Source organism: Schistocerca americana, chromosome 1 (assembly GCF_021461395.2).
Source record: "Schistocerca americana isolate TAMUIC-IGC-003095 chromosome 1, iqSchAmer2.1, whole genome shotgun sequence".
NCBI lineage: Eukaryota > Metazoa > Arthropoda > Insecta > Orthoptera > Acrididae > Schistocerca > Schistocerca americana.
The window spans coordinates 321,092,453-321,111,000 of record NC_060119.1 but is presented as its reverse complement, the minus strand read 5'-3'; the positions used below and the strand labels follow the sequence as shown (position 1 = coordinate 321,111,000).

The 18,548-nt window shown below is 41.4% G+C and overlaps 1 protein-coding gene across 1 annotated transcript in view; it reads right to left on the bottom strand.

The window, feature by feature from the left end:
• Nucleotides 1-18,548, bottom strand: part of LOC124598646 (protein furry) — a 1,150,963-nt gene that overhangs the window by 397,477 nt on the left and 734,938 nt on the right. The window contains exon 26 of the mRNA XM_047136016.1: nucleotides 16,696-16,829. Coding sequence (XP_046991972.1) covers nucleotides 16,696-16,829 — 134 coding nt within the window. The remainder of the gene's footprint in view (nucleotides 1-16,695; nucleotides 16,830-18,548) is intronic.

Sequence of the window (18,548 nt, the reverse complement as noted above, 5' to 3'; positions counted from 1 at the left end):
ATCCACGCCCTGTACGTACGTACGTCCCTGGTGAATTTTCTCTTTATGGGAACTGGGCAGTGGTTCAAGGCAAATTTCTGCTCCTAACTTTTATCAGCTAATGCTGGAGACACATGACAGTCTATAAGGACCCAGATAGCAAAGCTCCGTAAGTCGAACTGATGTCTCCATCATTAGGTGACACGCCGGTGGGTACCGAAATATGCCTTGCGTCACGGTCTAATGCAGACTCCCAAATTCACCAAGGATATGTTAACCAGATTTTGCTGGTGCTCGTTGGCTCTCTCCACAGCCATATTTCCATCGCTTCTAGAAGTTTTCTGTCTGCCTTCTACAGCGACTAGCTTCCAGTCGTACAAGAGTACATTCCAAATGAACGTCTAGCCAAACACAAAACGACTTGTTAACTAATACAATTGTCTTCTTTCATTGAAAATATGTTTTGCTGTTCCAATACATTTTGTGATTTCCATGCTGGGTGTATTTTCTGTAATTGCGGTACCTATATAGCCAAATTTATCAACTTTTTCTATTTTATGTCTTTCTCTTTTGATGTCCTTATCTTTGTTTGATTACTATAATTTCTTTTATTGTTATTTTTAACTTCATTTTTTCAGAATGGTTACAAACTTAAAAAGCATATTCTGCTTTTCATTAACAGATTATAGGGAAAATATTTCACAGTATATGGGAATTCCGTTCACTTTAAGCCTAGATTTTTCTTTGAAGGCTGATCAAATTTGGTGATAAGGAGCAACCTCATCTTACTTCTCTTCCGATTCTACATCCACATCCATACTCCGCAAGCCACCTGACGGTGTGTGGCGGAGGGTACCTTGAATACCTCTATCGGTTCTCCCTTCTATTCCAGTCTCGTATTGTTCGTGGAAAGAAGGATTGTCGGTATGCTTCTGTGTGGGCTTTAATCTCTCTGATTTTATCCTCATGGTCTCTTCGCGAGATATACGTAGGAGGGAGAAATATACTGCTTGACTCTTCGGTGAAGGTATGTTCTCGAAACTTTAACAAAAGCCCGTACCGAGCTACTGAGTGTCTCTCCTGCAGAGTCTTCGACTGGAGTTTATCTATCATCTCCGTAACGCTTTCGCGATTACTAAATAATCCTGTAACGAAGCGAGCTGCTCTCCGTTGGATCTTCTCTATCTCTTCTATAAACCCTATCTGGTACGGATCCCACACTGCTGAGCAGAATTCAAGCAGTGGGCGAACAAGCGTACTGTAAGCTACTTCCTTTGTTATCGGATTGCATTTCCTTAGGATTCTTCCAATGAATCTCAGTCTGGCATCTGCGTTACCAACGATCAACTTTATATGGTCATTCCATTTTAAATCACTCCTAATGCGTACCGAGCGAGGTGGCGCAGTGGTTAGACACTGGACTCGCATTCGGAAGGACGACGGTTCAATCCCGCGTCCGGCCATCCTGATTTAGGTTTTCCGTGATTTCCCTAAATCACTCCAGGCAAATGCCGGGATGGTTCCTCTGAAAGGGCACGGCCGACTTCCTTCCCCATCCTTTTGGCTCTGAGCACTATGGGACTCAACTGCTGAGGTCATTAGTCCCCTAGAACTTAGAACTAGTTAAACCTAACTAACCTAAGGACATCACAAACATCCATGCCCGAGGCAGGATTCGAACCTGCGACCGTAGCGGTCTCGCGGTTCCAGACTGCAGCGCCTTTAACCGCACGGCCACTTCGACCGGCTTCCCAATCCTTCCCTAATCCGATGAGACCGATGACCACGCTGTCTGGTCTCCTTCCCCAAAACCAACCAACCAACCAACTCCTAATGCGTACTCCCAGATAATTTATGGAATTAACTGCTTCCAGTTGCTGACCTGCTATTTTGTAGCTAAATGATAAGGGATCTATCTTTCTATGTATTCGCAGCACATTAAACTTGTCTACATTGAGATTCAATTGTCATTCCCTGCACCATGCGTCAATTCGCTGCAGATCCTCCTGCATTTCAGTACAATTTTCCATTGTTACAACCTCTCGATACACCACAGTATCATCTGAAAAAAGCCTCAGTGAACTTCCGATGTCATCCACAAGGTCATTTATGTATATTGTGAATAGCAACGGTCCTATGACACTCCCCTGCGGCACACCTGAAATCACTTTTACTTCGGAAGACTTCTCTCCATTGACAATGACATGCTGCGTTCTGTTATCTAGGAACTCTTCAATCCAATCACACAATTGGTCTGATAGTCCGTATGCTCTTACTTTGTTCATTAAACGAGTGAGGGGAACTGTATCAAACGCCTTGCGGAAGTCAAGAAACACGGCATCTACTTGTGAACCCGTGTCTATGGCCCTCTGAGTCTCGTGGACGAATAGCGCGAGCTGGGTTTCACACGACCGTCTTTTTCGAAACTCGTGCTGATTTCTACAGAGTAGCTTTCCAGTCCCCAGAAAAGTCATTATACTCGAAAATAATACGTGTTCCAAAACTCTACAACTGATCGACGTTAGAGATATAGGTCTATAGTTCTGCACATTTGTTCGACGTCCGTTCTTGAAAACGGGGGATGACCTGTTCCCTTTTCCAATCCTTTGGAACGCTACGTTCTTCTAGAGACCCACGGTACACCGCTGCAAGAAGGGGTAAGTTCCTTCGCGCACTCTGTGTAAAATCGAACTGGTATCCCATCAGGTCCAGCGGCCTTTCCTCTTTTGAGCGATTTTAATTGTTTCTCTATCCCTCTGTCGTCTATTTTGATATCAACCATTTTGTCATCTGTACGACAATCTAGAGAAGGAACTACAGTGCAGTCTTCCTCTGTGAAACAGCTTTGGAAAAAGACATTTAGTATTTCGGCCTTTAGTCTGTCATCCTCTGTTTCAGTACCATTTTGGTCACAGAGTGTCTGGACATTTTGTTTTGATCCACCTACCGCTTTGACATAAGACCAAAATTTCTTAGGATTTTCTGCCAAGTCAGTACATAGAACTTTACTTTAGAATTCATTGAACGCCTCTCGCATAGCCCTCATCACACTACATTTCACTTCGCGTAATTTTTGTTTGTCTGCAAGGCTTTCGCTATGTTTATGTTTGCTATGAAATTCCCTTTGCTTCCGCAGCAGTTTTCTAACTCGGTTGTTGTACCACGGTGGCTCTTTTCCATCTCTTACGATCTTGCTTGGCACATACTCATCTAACACATATTGTACGATGGTTTTGAACGTTGTCCACTGATCCTCAACACTATCTGTTCTTGAGACAAAACTTTCGTGTTGAGCCGTCAGGTACTCTGTAATCTGCTTTTTGTCGCTTTTGCTAAACAGAAAAATCTAGTTTTAAGTTGCGTTCCATTAACCGTTATCCCTCAATTTTGGTTTTTGTGCATGTTTAATATTGTTCTCAAAGCTTCCCAGTTAAGTGTGCACATTTGAAGATTAAGAAGAACTTTCTTCTGTTAACACTACCAAATACTTTTTCCAGATCAATACAGACTACATAAGTATCGCTATTTCTTACCAACCTTGTCTCTAATGATCTCCTTAGTGCTATGACGGCTTCTTTTGCTCTTATCTTTGGTCTAAAATCAAACAGATCTTCTTTAATTACTAGTTCTAGCATTCATTTTATTCTGTTTTTTAATATGGATGTGAATAATTTTGCTGTGTATGAATTAGCCCTATAGTTCTTTAACGGGAACACTTTGTGTATCTCCGTTTTTACGAATGACTATTATAAACTTCGTATTTCATTTTTTTATCGCCCATTCTCTAGTTAATTTGTTGTCTTGTTTCACAAGAATTGACGAGTGGATCCTGGCAACAGGTACGCTGAGACACCGACCTCGATCACCCACGCCCTTAGGATGGGCTATATACCAAGCATTTAGCGACCACTATCGACAATAAGAGAATTGGCAACGTGATCGCTAATTCCTTGCAACGATGACTACAACAATAAATGATTAACCACCGCCATTTCAGCCAGGCTTCCGAATTCAATTCAAAGTTAGTAAGATAGTTGTAAGTTGGATACTAGCGCATGTTCAGTGGAAGCAGTTAACCGGATTCACGATAAAGTGATACAAGTTCCACCATTCCCACGGATAAGTGGCAGATTGGCAGTGGTAATGAGAGATCCCATGGTAGTGATTCACCGAGTGTCTCTCTTCTCCTTCGAAAGTATGCAGTTCTAATAAGGAAAAAGACTCGAATTTATTGAAAGGACATACTTCTTTCGCGTCTTTCTCTGTTCTTATCAGCAATGTTAGTTCCAAACGCAAAACATCAGACTTTACCAACATTCCTTTGAATAACGAGGAAGAGCACAACGTGTTTTTGATTTTAGTCAACGATAGCTTGAAGTACAAAATTAAGATTGGCATCTTAAGGCAAAACAGCCAGACCTTATAAGTAAACCCTCTGAATATTTTCAGCGTCAAGAGCAACAAATAAAAGGAAACGTCATATTCCTCAAAAAACAGGTATCATTTCCTAAGAAAGCCCAAATCCAACTCACCGCGCAGTATTGGCGAGAAATTACTTCTTACTGCAGTCATCAAAATGCATGGAGAAAGGTACCACACTTTGATCGTACCGCTGAGCATCGTACTAATGGAACAGCCTCCGATATGGAAAATCGTTGCTACCACGTCTGTATGACAGTTCAGAATTTGCCCTGCAACTCGATGACAGTACTGACATCGGAAATCTTTCCCAACTTCTATGTTTTGTACACTACTGTTATGACAATGAAATTCTATTCTGTGAACCTCTGGATGGGAGGACTACAAACGAAGATACTCGTATTTTCTTACTTGTGAATTCTGTTTTTGTTGACAACAATCTGTCATGGGCAAACCGTGCTGCTACATGTGACGATGCGGCGGCAGCATTTACTGTAATTAAAAGGGGGTTAATGCGAGTGTTTCTGTTTCTGTAAAATTCACATATTCCAATGATGCACAGGGGGGGGGGGGACATTGGCTTATAAACTAGTACAATCGGAGTTCACTAGAGTGCTCCCAGATGCAGTTAGAGTTATAAATTTTGCGAAAGCACAAGCTTTAAAAACTAAGCGATTTTACGTTACTTGCGAAGAGAGAGGTTCTATTTATGATTCGCTTCTATTGCACACAGAGGTACGTTGGTTGTCCCGTGGTGGATCTGAAGGATGAACTTCGCGTTCCCATTTTGGAGAGCAGTCCTACACTCACGACCTGTTTCAGGATGAAAAATCGATGAAATGTTGTGCGGCGTGGCCGTCGTTTTTGAGAAACTGAATGATCTTAACGTGTCACTTCAAGGCCGACATAGTACGAGTAATATTATCTTTCTTGTGTTTAAGGGAAGACGTGAACTTTGAAAAACGCAGATGGAGAAGGGTAACTGCGTGATTTTTATTTTGTCTGAATTATTTCTCGAGGAAAATAAAGTTTGGCGTCAGTAAAATTAGTAGAATTGGCGTAGTACATTTCGAATCAACAATTCGATGATAAATTTCCTGAAACTTCATCTGATTATGACTGGATCCACAGACCGTTCGATATTATCATAACCGACTACTAATCATCCTCTTGTCAATAACCGAACTTGCGGAGTCAGTAGAATTTTGATGTGATAGAATATTCCGAACTGAATTTAAAAAGAAGTGTCTAAAATTTCCGTGTGCTGACTCAGAATGATTATTCCAATTTGGCAAGAACCGCAACGGATCTGTTATTACCTTCGCATCAGCTTACTTATGCGAGTCAGTATTTTCCGCAATAGCGTTAATCGAGAAGAAATATCGGTCTCGATAGCAACTGGAAGGGGACCTCAGAGTTGCTGTTTCAGAGATATAACCGAAGACTGAATCTGCTTTCCTCACAAACTCAAGGACACACATAACACTAAATGTACAAACGTCATAAAATTTCCGAATTATTTGATGATCAATTTAAACACAAGAGTTTTTAAATTGATATTTAAATGTGGACTTTTCTCTATCATTATTTGTACGTCGTGATCGGGGCGTTCTAAATGAATTAGAAGCAATACGGATGGAGACAGTAATCTTTAACTAACTAATCTGTGAATTAATTTGTAAAAAAAAGTAGCGATATACACATAGTTGCTCACTCCCAGTAACTGCACACATAGCACTGGCTGTTTATAAGCTAGTTGTAACTGCTAAATTTCACCGCTTTTGAATAAAACAAAATTATGATAATTTAAAAAAAAAGTTTAATTGTGATGTACTTGAAGGTACTCTGTAATTATTATTATTATTATTATTATTACTGCAAAAATTTGAGAAAAGTAAATAGGTACGTTAGGCTGTTTTTGTGCGAATTATGAGAAGCGCTGAACAAAGGAAAGAAGAGTAAGGGAGCGAGTGGGGGTAAAATAATTTATGTTTCATAGAGGGGGGGGGGGGGGGGGGGCGTGACAGAGAAAGTTTGAGAATCCCTGTCCTAGTGCACTTGACATGCTCATTTGCCCTGTGTAACTAGGTACTAATATAGATCACAATTTTCAAGTTTGGGCACAGTTTAAAACGAGATAAAAATCGTTTCAATATAAGCTTATCACCGACGTGTGCACTTAGAACAACTTTTGATACGACGTAGTTAGTGCAAATCGTAAACAGTAAATCGGACGTGAGGCGGGCGGCTTGCGGTGGGCGAACTTGCGGCCGGCCAGGGTGGCCGAGCGGTTCTAGGCGCTACAGTCTGGAACCGCGCGACCGCTACGTCGCAGGTTCCAATCCTACCTCGGGCATGGATGTGTGTGATGTCCCTTAGGTTGGTTAGATTTAAGTAGTTCTAAGTTCTAGGGGACTGATGACCTCAGCAGTTAAGTCCCATAGTGCTCAGAGCCATTTGAACCACTTTGGGTCAACTTGCTTCAAAACCTTGACACAATAGACACAGCAATTCTTGCGCGTTCCGACTTCAGCCCCGTTAAATCCTGTGTAGACTGCACTGGTGCACAACTGTCCAATTCTACTGTGGCATTGCAGTCACAAGTCGATATGATACGTGCCGTGACAGTTGCCGGTAAACAGTGAATATTTTTTGTGTGTCCTGTTTAATACATGACAGCGATACTGCCCAGTTCTCAGAATAAAATAACATGGATAGGAATCCAGACGGTACGTTTATGATATGTATCGACTTTAATAATAATAATAAAGAAAAACTCTGCGTGGCTCCACTTCTGTAAATGGTCCTTCTACCACCTTAATTGTACTGTTAACAGGTTACAATGTATCTGCGTGAGCATATTTACCAGACGCTAAACTATTATTATCTGAAGATGAGCAGGGAGCTTGGAGATTTTACGGGCAAATGTTCCCGTGGTAAACAATGCGTGACGTATTCCATCAGCTTTGGCACCTTCGGTTCCACTCATTTACAAATTCCAAAAAGTGACAATTGAAGATAAACAGACGCCATAGATTAAAAAACCTGCTTGTCGGACCACTTGCTAGTGGACAACACGACAGCAGCCTCCTGATAGCGATAACGACGCAAGCGACGAATGTGACCTCTATTTCTATTGAAACGCAAAATATCGAACAAAACATTTGAATACGGCAATTTAGATTTCTAATTCGTTATCAGCGACCTCAAAATACTTTATTCTTAGTTTTACTCGAAACAGCTAAATTTATAATTTTTGATCCGCCATTTTGAATTTTGTAATTTAGAGATTGGTTTCGTAATCAGCGATCCCAGAAATCTAAAAAGAACACAGTTTTGTACCGTTTTATATCCATTTTTCTATTATGTCCAGGTTTTGATGCGATTCGGCCCACTGTGCAGCTGTGCGTTTCACGATACTTTGTGCTCCATTTGCACAGCAGAGCGTCTAATGCGCAACGTTTCTCAGTGGACAATGGAAATACCAGATGAGCGCTTGTAATGGGCCCGGACTGCAGCCTGTCACTGGGCAGATTACATACAGCTCTAACCCGACATAGTTTCGACACACCGAAACCGCCAGCTGACGGAATGAAACGTGGTAGGACCGCTTAGCAGCTAGAAAAACCTCCGTTCCAAATTCGTCGCAGATGTGGCAATCACTGCATCCTTTGAGCCCTGCTAGTTCAAAGTAACAGTCTGTCTGCCACTGCTCGTACGTGACATTTGTCAATGTGTAAAACGCCGCTCAAAGAGAAACTGTTTATTTTGTCCACTGGCGCGACTGATTAAGAGCGCATGCTAATACTCGAACTACACCGCCGGGAAGCAATCCCACAGGCTTACATCGCACACACTTCTGCTAACTGTAGGACCTCTCAACTGAACTAGCAGACTGCCGTCGTTATTAACGCAATCGTGACTTTAATGTGTTCAAGAATGTAATTGTTTTATCTTTGAATTTCACGACCGTATAAAAAAGACTAACATGAACCATATTTCTCTAATTCGATTCGTTTACGATTTTAACGAACATGCAGATGCTACTAAGCTTTTTAGACATAAAACGCAATAAGAGATCACTGCTGGCTAATATCTGACACGGGCAGACTGAGTGGAACGAAATTTCGCTTAAATAAATAATAATTTCAAGAATTCGTTGAAAGTATGGAAAATCTGTCATCACGACAATTTGGGATCAATTCGGTATCGCACAAATACACTCGGTATCTTGGCGGAAGAGCAAAAATAAATAAATAAAATAGTGTGCCAATAAGTAAAGGCTATAGGCAAACAGAACCTCAGGAGGTGATTGGAAGCTACGTATCACTATGGTAGGCCGCAGTTCAGATTATACACTGAAGCGCCGAAGAAACTGGTGTATTCAAATGCCGGCCGTTCTAGGCGGTTCTAGGCGCTACAGTCTGGAACCGCGAGATCGCTACGGTCGCAGGTTCGAATCCTGCCTCGGGCATGGATGTATGTGATGCCCTTAGGTTAGTTAGGTTTAAGTATTTCTAAGTTCTAGGGGACTGATGACCTCAGCAGTTAAGTCCCATAGTGCTCACAGCCATTTTTGAACCTTATTCAAATACAGAGATATGTAAACAGGCAGAATACGCCGCTGCGGTCGGCAACGCCTATATAGCAGGACAAGTGTCTGGCACAGTTGTTAGATCGGTTACTGCTGCTACAATGGCAGGTTATCAATATTTAAGTTACTTTGAATGTAGTATCATAGTCGGCGGACGAGCGATGGAACACAGCATCTCAGAGGTAGCGACGGAATGCGGATTTTCCCATACGACCATTTCACGAGTGCACAGTGAATATCAGGAATCCGGTACAGATCAAATCTCAGACATCGCTGCGGCTGGAAACACATCCTGCAAGAACGGGACCAACGAGATTGAAGAGAATCGGTCAACGTGACAGAAGTGCAACCCTTCTGCAAGTTGCTGTAGATTTCAGTGCTGGGCCATCAACAAGCGTCAGAGTGCGAACCATTCAATGGAACATAATCGATATGGGCTTTCGGTGCCGAAGGCCACCTCGTGTACCCTTGATGACTGCACGAACACAAAGCTTTACGCTTCGCCAGTGCCCGTCAACACCAACACTGGACTGTTGATGTCTGAAAACCTGTTGCCTGGTCGGACGAGTCTCGATTCTGATTGTATCGAGAGGGTGGACGTGTACGCGTATGGAGACAGCCTCATGAATCCATGAACCCTGCATGTCAGCAGGAGACTGTTCAAGCTGGTGGAGGCTCTGTAATGGTGCGGGGCATGTGCAGTTGGAATGATACGTGTAGATACGAGTCTGACGGGTGAAACGTACGTAAGCATCCTGTCTGAGCACCTGCATCCATTCATGTCCATTGTGCATTCCGCCGGACTTGGACAATTTCAGCAATACAATGCGACACCCCATATGTGCAAAATTGTTACAGAGTGGCTCCAGGAACACTTTTCTGAGTTTAAACATTTCTACTGGGCACCCAACTCCCCACACATGAACATGATTGAGCCTATCTGGGATGCCATGCAACGTGCTGTTCAGAAGAGATCTCCACCCTCTCGTACTCTTACGGATTTATTGACAGCCCTGCACGATTAATGGTGTCAATTCCCAACAGCACTACTTGAGACATTAATCGAGTCCATGCCACGTCGTGTTGTGGCACTTCTATGTGCTCGCGGGGGCCCTACAAGATACTAGGCACGTGTATTAGTTTCTTTGGCTCTTCAGTGCTATTATCCGAATACATCGAGGCGCATAGCGGAAATTTTCATGTTACTATAATCTGTCTCTTATCGTTACAGTTTTCCATAAAGTTTCTTTGCTGGAAGCACTTCAGGAGAAAAAGTATCGCAGTATATCTCAGCCAAGGTGTAAGGATGATTCCTTTATGAAGTGGTTCACTGAACGCATAACAAAAACTATTACATAAATAAGCAGCGATGCACAAGACCTGGTGAGAGGATCTACATCTGAAAGGATGTCTGCAAAAAAGGAAATCCAATTTTCCAAGTGTGCTAGTCCCGCAACGTGTGCAGGAGAACTTCTGTGAAGTTTTGAAGGCAGAAAAGATGTACCGGCGAAGTAAATCTGCGGCAGAGGATCCTGGGTCGTTCGTGGATAGCTTAGTGGGGTAATTCGAGGTTCTCTGCTCGTGCCCGGTCTGGCACTCAGTTTTAGTCTGTCATAGAGCTTCAAAATAGCGCACACTACACTGCAGAGCGAAACCTTCATTACTCAAGCAAAGCACGTAATCGTCATGGTTTCGAAAAGCTTTAGCCATAACAAATCGCTACAAACTTCCGAACCGTTCCGTTAATCCACATGCCAAGTGCAGAAATTTTTCCTGAGTGTCACATTGAGCACACTTCCGCAAACTTTCTCTGATATTACGTATTTGCTGTAAGTTCGTATGTCGGAAGGACTGGTGATGATGAGATTTGCTTTGTGCGGCGCTCACATTCGTGGTTATCGCCATACGTACAAATTCCCAATCTTTTCACTGTCAGTCTCTCCACTTTGCTGAATACTGATGAAATTATGAGGACAACACAAACACCGAGTCCCAGGGCAGAGAAAAATCCCCGACTCGGCCGGGAATCGAACTTGGGACCCCGTGATACAGAGGCAGAAACGTTAGCCACTAGACCACGAGCTGCGGACGTAATATACTAGCGGTCCATGTACCTCAAGATATTGTCTCCTGCACACTCATTTGTTCTGTTGCTACGGCAGTATGAAGTTTGTACTAAGTACCAGTCTGGAGTCATGCAATTGTCAATATTTCACTAACATCTAACTAACAGCTTACGTTACTGTTTCGATTCTAAAGTAATTCCTCTCCAAAATATTTCATTCTTCGATGTCCACGTTTTTGAAGCACACCGCCTCGGTTGAAGACTAGATACACGCTTTTTTTTTTTTTTTAAGTAGGTCTATGTTTACTTGAATCTTGCAGCCGTTCACAGCACAGGTTTGCAACCAGTGGTCCGTGGATCACCAGTGGTCCGCAACGGTTAAAATATGGCCAGCGAAAGTTTTAAAATTTCATACTTTCATTCGTTTTAAATTATTAATCCTTTGTCGCGCGGGCGATGCCCTATGAGTACTGGCGGGAGCGGGTGGCCGGGAGAGGGCATGTGGTCGACGTCACGCCATGGTACGAGCCGGTCAGTCAATCGTACGCATTGTTTGTCTCTTGACTGTTTAGTGGTTCGACGGCATCAGTAGTTTAACTGACGTTTGTCCTTGGCGTTCTTATCAATTTATGGAGAAGTAAAAAATATAACTACACATTTTTCACTCTTTTAATAAAAGCTATGTAATTTATCACAAAAGAAAATACAGGCTGAGTATACCTATGTATGTGTATATCACAAAAATTTCACTACAGGTAGTACACTAAGTGGACTATTGAATTAGAGTATTACATTACTTAGTGATATGTAGGTAAAGACAGTAAAATTGCATTCATTTAGTTATTACATTATTTATTAATTTATTATTTTTTTACGTTTTGCTTCTATGCTTACATCTGATTGCATTTTTGTTTTATTTTCACAAAATGGCGCCTAAGATAAAATACGACAGTAGTTACATTAAATACAGATTTACTTCAGTATAAAGTAATGAAGAAATAAAACCACAGTGCGTTATATGCGTACCTGTTTTCCCGAAAGACGCCTTCAACCCGGCGAAATTAAAATTCCACTTAGAAACGGCCCATCCTAGTTTCTCTGACCGACCACCAGAATTCTTTGAAAGAAAATTAGAGAATCTGAAAAAAATTAAACTCGGGCCTAGTGATGCAAGATTTTCGCCATCAGAGAAAATATTAGTAGCGTCGTTTGAGATATCGAAATTGACCGTGCAGTCAAAAAAATCCTCGCAAAACAGGAGAAATTCTCGTGAAATCTTGTTTGATACAAGCTGTTGAAGTTTTAGGGCTAAAAAAATAATACAAGAAAGACCTCTGTCAAACAACACTGTAAACGCTCGAATTGAACTAATGTCTAATGACATCGAGAAACAATTTATTTGAAGAGCTAAAAATTCTCCATGCTTCAGTTTGTAAATTAATGAATCGACTGACATTTCTAATATATTGTTACCAGTGTTTGCCCACTTTTTAGACGAAGAAAACGTAATCAAGGAACTGGAAGGGCATCAAAAGGAATGGATGTCATAATGGAATATGTGAGGAGAGCTCGTTCGTTTCTGTAGAGCGGGAGCTCCAGCAATGTTGAGGATCAAGGTCCAGTCTAGCGACGTTAATACAACGAAAGACTTCTTCGGGACTAAGAACGTATTGTATCATACAGCGTCAGGTGTTGGCTTCCAAGACTCTTCCTGAATGCCTTAATAATACAATGCAACTGGCCATAAATGTAGTAAATGTTATAAAAAACATAGGATTAAATTCCCGCCTTGTTTTAAAGAAACTGTGCACTGAAATGGGCTCGGATCATGAGACCCTTCTCTTTTACACAGAAGTTCGTTGGCTGTCGAAATGTAACATGCTGCGAAATTTAAACGAACTCAGAGGAGAGGTTGCATTGTTTCTAGTTGAGAAAAAGAAAAAAGTCTTACTAGAGCAATTTTCTGATCTTAACAGATGCATTTGGTTTATCTTGTGGATATTTTCACACACTTGAATAAGCTGAACTTGCAGCTACAAGGTTCCGGAAACGGACATTTAGAAGGCTTGCAAATATATTTATCTTTGAAGATAAATTTAGTGCCTTTTTTGCAAACTTCAGTTAAGGATACGTCAAACTGGCGAAAACAATTATTCTGGGCTCGTGATACTGAAAGCACTTTCTGATGATAAAAGTATGACACTATTAGAGCAAACAAAAAAGAAAACATGGAGACTCATCTGCAAATGTTGGCTGATGAATTCAATTATTACTTCCCTAAACACAATAAAACAGAAGCTAATAAGGTTGATCAAAAACTGATTCGCTGGAGAAGTTGCAGAAAAAATCCAGGAAGAGCTCATTAAATTCCAGAATGTTAGAAACTGTAAGGAGGACGTATTTCAATCTAATTCTCTTGAGCAGTTTTTGTGTAACGAAGCGGTTTCATGCACTAAAACTACAGGATCGCTTTGCACTATTTCTGCTTTGTTGGTAATGAAAAGCAAGTCTAGGAATCGTTGAAGGTAAGTGATAACACGCATATTGCCGACCTTGTATAGAAGATGAAAGCTCAAAAATCGCCTTGATTCAAACCGAATGTAAATAGTCACTAAAATGTAGTGTTTCCTAGTATAATATTATTGTTAATTCATGTTACTTTTGACTTTAACGAATAAGTTAAAATTTTGATTAAAGTTTGTTTTTAGATGGATTCTATTTTTCTTGAAACTTGGGGCTCCTGCTAACAACAAATGGTTCAAATGGCTCTGAGCACTATGGGACTTAACATCTGAGGTCATCAGTCCCATAGAACTTAGAACTACTTAAACCCAACTAATCTAAGGACATCACACATATCTACGCTCGAGGCATGATTCGAACCTGCGACCGTAGCGCCTACTAGGAACAAAAAGGTCAAAGTAATCCGTATTCAAAAAAAGTTTGGGCAACACTGTTTTACGAGAAAATTACCCCAAATGGTATTTAACGTGAAAATATTAAATTGTGGATTACCTAGCTTTGTACACAATATAGGGTTATTTCAAGTGACGTGGACATTCCTAGTTTTTCATATACGGTTCTAGATATGGAAACAAAATTTTCGCTAAGTGTAGAATTTTTTGTGTACGGTTAACACTCGCAACTTTATTCGCCAAAATACTAAGAAGCTGTAAAAAGATTCATGAGATTTCACAAGATTTCATCTTCTACATGAATGAAGATAGAAACGTGGGATAACTTTTAACCTACGCATAGGAATACATGGATTTTATTTTCAAAATAACTAGCCGATTTTAAAACGTTAGATCTTTCCGTCGCATGTTCTGCAACCTTGAGGTACCTTTCACAATTGCGTTTAGGATCTATGTTTTCATTTACCTTTCACACATGTACAATGTATCTTCAGTTTCAACGTTCGGTTGACAGGGAACACCAATTTTATTTAAATTCCTTACAGGATTTATTAATGGTTCTGTCAACAGTTGCAGTATTTGTTAGGCGACTAGTTTCGGACCCTTACACGTCCATTTTTAAGCCTGGCCTATTGAGGCTGCACTGATAGAGGCTGATATTAATAATAAACATTGATTGGTGACGCATGCTCTACAGATGTTTGCAGGATGAATTTACTGTAAGTGACAAAGGGTGCAATAACATTATTATAAATCTGAGAATATTATCAGATGTAATTTCTAAATTTGCACAATGTAGACAATGTGGTGAGTCACAGATTGTGAAAATTGATGAGAGTGCCAGTGAGAGAAAAGGTCTAGCAATTGCTTTGGATTTATGAAACTAGGAGTTCATGATGCTGTTATTACGTTCAATTGTGGTAATATTGGAAAGTGTTGGGTACTGAAAAAGCTGGGAATTAATCCTGGTGAAAATATGATCACTGGGCTGCAACACTACGATAAAATGAGGATAGCCGATGCAGTCAGGTCTGCATCCAATATGGCCAAGAAAGCAAGACAAACATCCAGGAAGGCGAAAAAGAAGCTGGAAGACCTGGTAGAGGCCAAAGAAGGGTCATCATATGCAGGAGGACAGTTTTAATTAACTGTAAGTAACAAATTTAAAAAGTTTTTTTCTTTGAAGTCAGTTTTACACAAACTAAAATTTTCAGTACATATGCCCCATTTTATCAGAAACTATCATAGATAAAGGAAAGAAATTTTCAGGGACTCTGCATAACATAAAAAGCAACCTCTGGTACTATATTCATTAATATTCCCCCATTAGAAAGTTCACAAAACAGTATTTTCTGCAGAAAAAACTTAATACTTTTTGTTAATAAATTTAAAAAAGTATTTCTTAAAAACTATAAAATGGATAAAGTAGATTTTTAGTAAAGTTGACTCTATTATCATCATGTAATATACAGCAAAAACATTAAGGTCCTGCATCAAATAGTTTTTCAGAAATGGGTCAAATACTTGCCTAAATTAACTTGGGTTAGATAGGCAGGGTGTGGCCCCCTTAGTTACGCAGTATGGCATGGGACGACATCTCGCTGGTTGGTATTCCGTCGATTCCACTCAACATCAAGGAAAGCTTTCTCTCCTTCGCTAATTGTTTGGAATAGAGAACTTACAAGGGAACCTCCCCATCGCACCCCCCTCAGATTTAGTTGTAAGTTGGCACAGTGGATAGGCCTTGAAAAACTGAACAGAGATCAATCGAGAAAACAGGAAGAAGGTGGGTGGAAGTATGAAAAAAAAGCAAAATATACAAAGTGAGTAGTCCATGCGTAAGATAGGCAATACCAAGGATAATGTGAGCTCAGGAGCGCCGTGTTTCCGTGGTTAGCTGGAGCAGCTGCGGAACGAGAGGTCCTTGTTTCAAGTCTTCCCTCGAGTGAAAAGTTTAATTTTTTATTTTCACACAATGATTATCTGTCCGTCAGTCCGTCCGATGCGATCACTTTTTGGCAGTGATTATCACATCCACAAGAAAACCTAAATCGGGCAAGGTAGAAGAATCTTTTTACCCATTCGCTAAGTGTACAAGTTAGGTGGGTCGACAACATATTCCTGTCATGCGACGCACATGCCGTCACCAGTGTCGTATAGAATATATCAGACATGTTTTTCCCGTGGAGGAATCGGTTGACCTATGATCTTGCGATCAAATATTTTCGGTTCCCATTGGAGAGGCACGTCCTTTCGTCTACTAATCGCACGGTTTTGCGGTGCGGTCGCAAAACACAGACACTAAACTTACTACAGTGAACAGAGACGTCAATGAACGAACGGGCAGATCATAACTTTGCGAAAATAAAGGAAGTAAACTTTTCGCTCGAGGAAAGACTTGAACGAAGGACCTCTCGTTGCGCAGCTACTCACGCTAACCACGGGACCACAGCGCTCCTGAGCTCACACTCTCCTTGATGTTGCCTATCTTGCGCATGGACTACACAGTTTGTATATTTTGCTTATTTTTTTCATAATTCCAAACAACTTCTTCCTGTTTTCTCGATTGATCTGTGTTCAGTTTTTCAAGGCCTATCCACTGTGCCAACTTATAACTAAATCTGAGGGGGCTGCAATGGGGAGGTTCCTTGTTAGCACCAGCAACAATGTGAAACAGTTTGGCGCGCACTTGGGCTCCGACCTGCAGGCCGTAAAGAGCTCACCTGGAAGTAGGAGAGTGGGTTCGCCGGCGGCACGTTCGGATCGACGAGCTCCATATTGTACAGCCATGGCAGCAGGTACTGCAGCAGCAGCTGCCGCACTTCAGGCCGCGCCGTCTGGAACCTGTGCGTGATCTCTGAAACACGGGAAGCTCAGATGCAGCAGTTACCAGCAGGGGTGAACGCCTACTGCCCATCAAGTATTACTCTCTACAGATACGATTAATTGGCGAACATGTGCCCACACACGACGGCATCACTTTGTTTTTCTGAGAGGGTACAACATCGCCAAAAATCTGCCGTCGTATAACGTTCATATGCAATGAAACAGTGCTACAAGGACGACAAATATTTATACACTGAGGTAGTAATTTTACAAGGATCGTCGACGCTAGGAGCATAAAGAAACAGGGAAACGTCACCTGTAGAATGCATAAAAACCTGGCTGGAACGAAAGATGGCTCTAAAAATGCGGATAAAGCAGCGCTACATTTGACTTGCAAAATACAAAGTTGCCACGAGTCCGTTAATTCAGCTGGCCAAGCCTGCGAGACACCGGATATCCCTAGACTCACATATAAAACAAACACGGGAACACAAGTTGGTGGCAGTAATATTTACGCAGACGTAAACGTTTACCCTCTGGCACGCAAACGAAATGAGCTACAATGCAGAGAATCATGAAATCGGTTGCTAGCACTTTTGTTATTCCTTAATATTGGTAATAAAAGTAAGAAAAATTAGCGAATGAAGGTTTTTTCTTGAAAATTGTCGAAGACATATGACACTGACTAGCATTCAGCTCACACAGTTTCTCATACAGCAGCGAGAAATATGTTCAAATGCATGCAAAGCAGGAAAAGTTACCATCTTTACAACGTTCTAATAATTGTAAAATAAGACACAAATGCATAGATGACGCTAGACTGTGAAACAGTGAAAAATTATTAATTTCATTTGTCCCCTATTGGCCGTAAAAAGCTAACAACAGCCATGTGTTACTATTCTGTTCTCCATATACTCAGCATCCAAAAAGCATTGCCTCCGACGAGATCACAGTGACGAGAAGGCTTCACGCATTTAATATAATGCGCAGGTCTACAACCAATAGTTATTAGCTTCATCAGTGGAATACCAATAAGACTGTTTTACGAAAAGAGATTAATATATCTGGTTGTGTGACAAGGTGATTACCAATAAAAAGGTAAAGTTCGGGGCGTAAATCCATCGCCGGGCTGTTGGCCGACTGCAGCAAGAGTGCAGCCACGGCACTAGAAGGAGGAGAGCAATGGGCCAGTCGCACAGGCGCGTTTTAGCCCAGGAAAGGGTCCCCAGTACTCACTTGATAGCAGGCTGATTTGATCTGGGACCCTCCTGGAGGGGCTGGACCGAGGTAAAATCCCCACACCTATCCAAGATTGAACAGGGAACTTCCGGGGTCAGAGTCCAGTGCTCTTCCCGCTGAGCTACCACGGCCACACAATTAGCAACAACACCTAATTTCAAGTAGAAATACTCTGCTTCTACCTGCTTTTTAAAACAGAAGCGATATCTACCTGATTTTTAAAACAGAAGCGATATATATATTTTATAAGAGAGTGCGCTGGTTATCTGAGAGATGTAGAGTTCGACCCTTATACTGTGCATCTGGACTTCGTCATCCTTGATTTCCCCAGATGGCTTTTTGTGACTGACGGGAAAGTAGCTCCAGTAAAGCCACTGGAGACTACTTTCATCATAATTTCAACCACACTCTTAGTATGTAGATGTCTAACCATCATGTCCTCCTCCTGGTGTTGTCATTGCTGCTCCTGTGAGGGACGTTCTGAAAGTAAGTTTCCTCATTGCTTTCTACG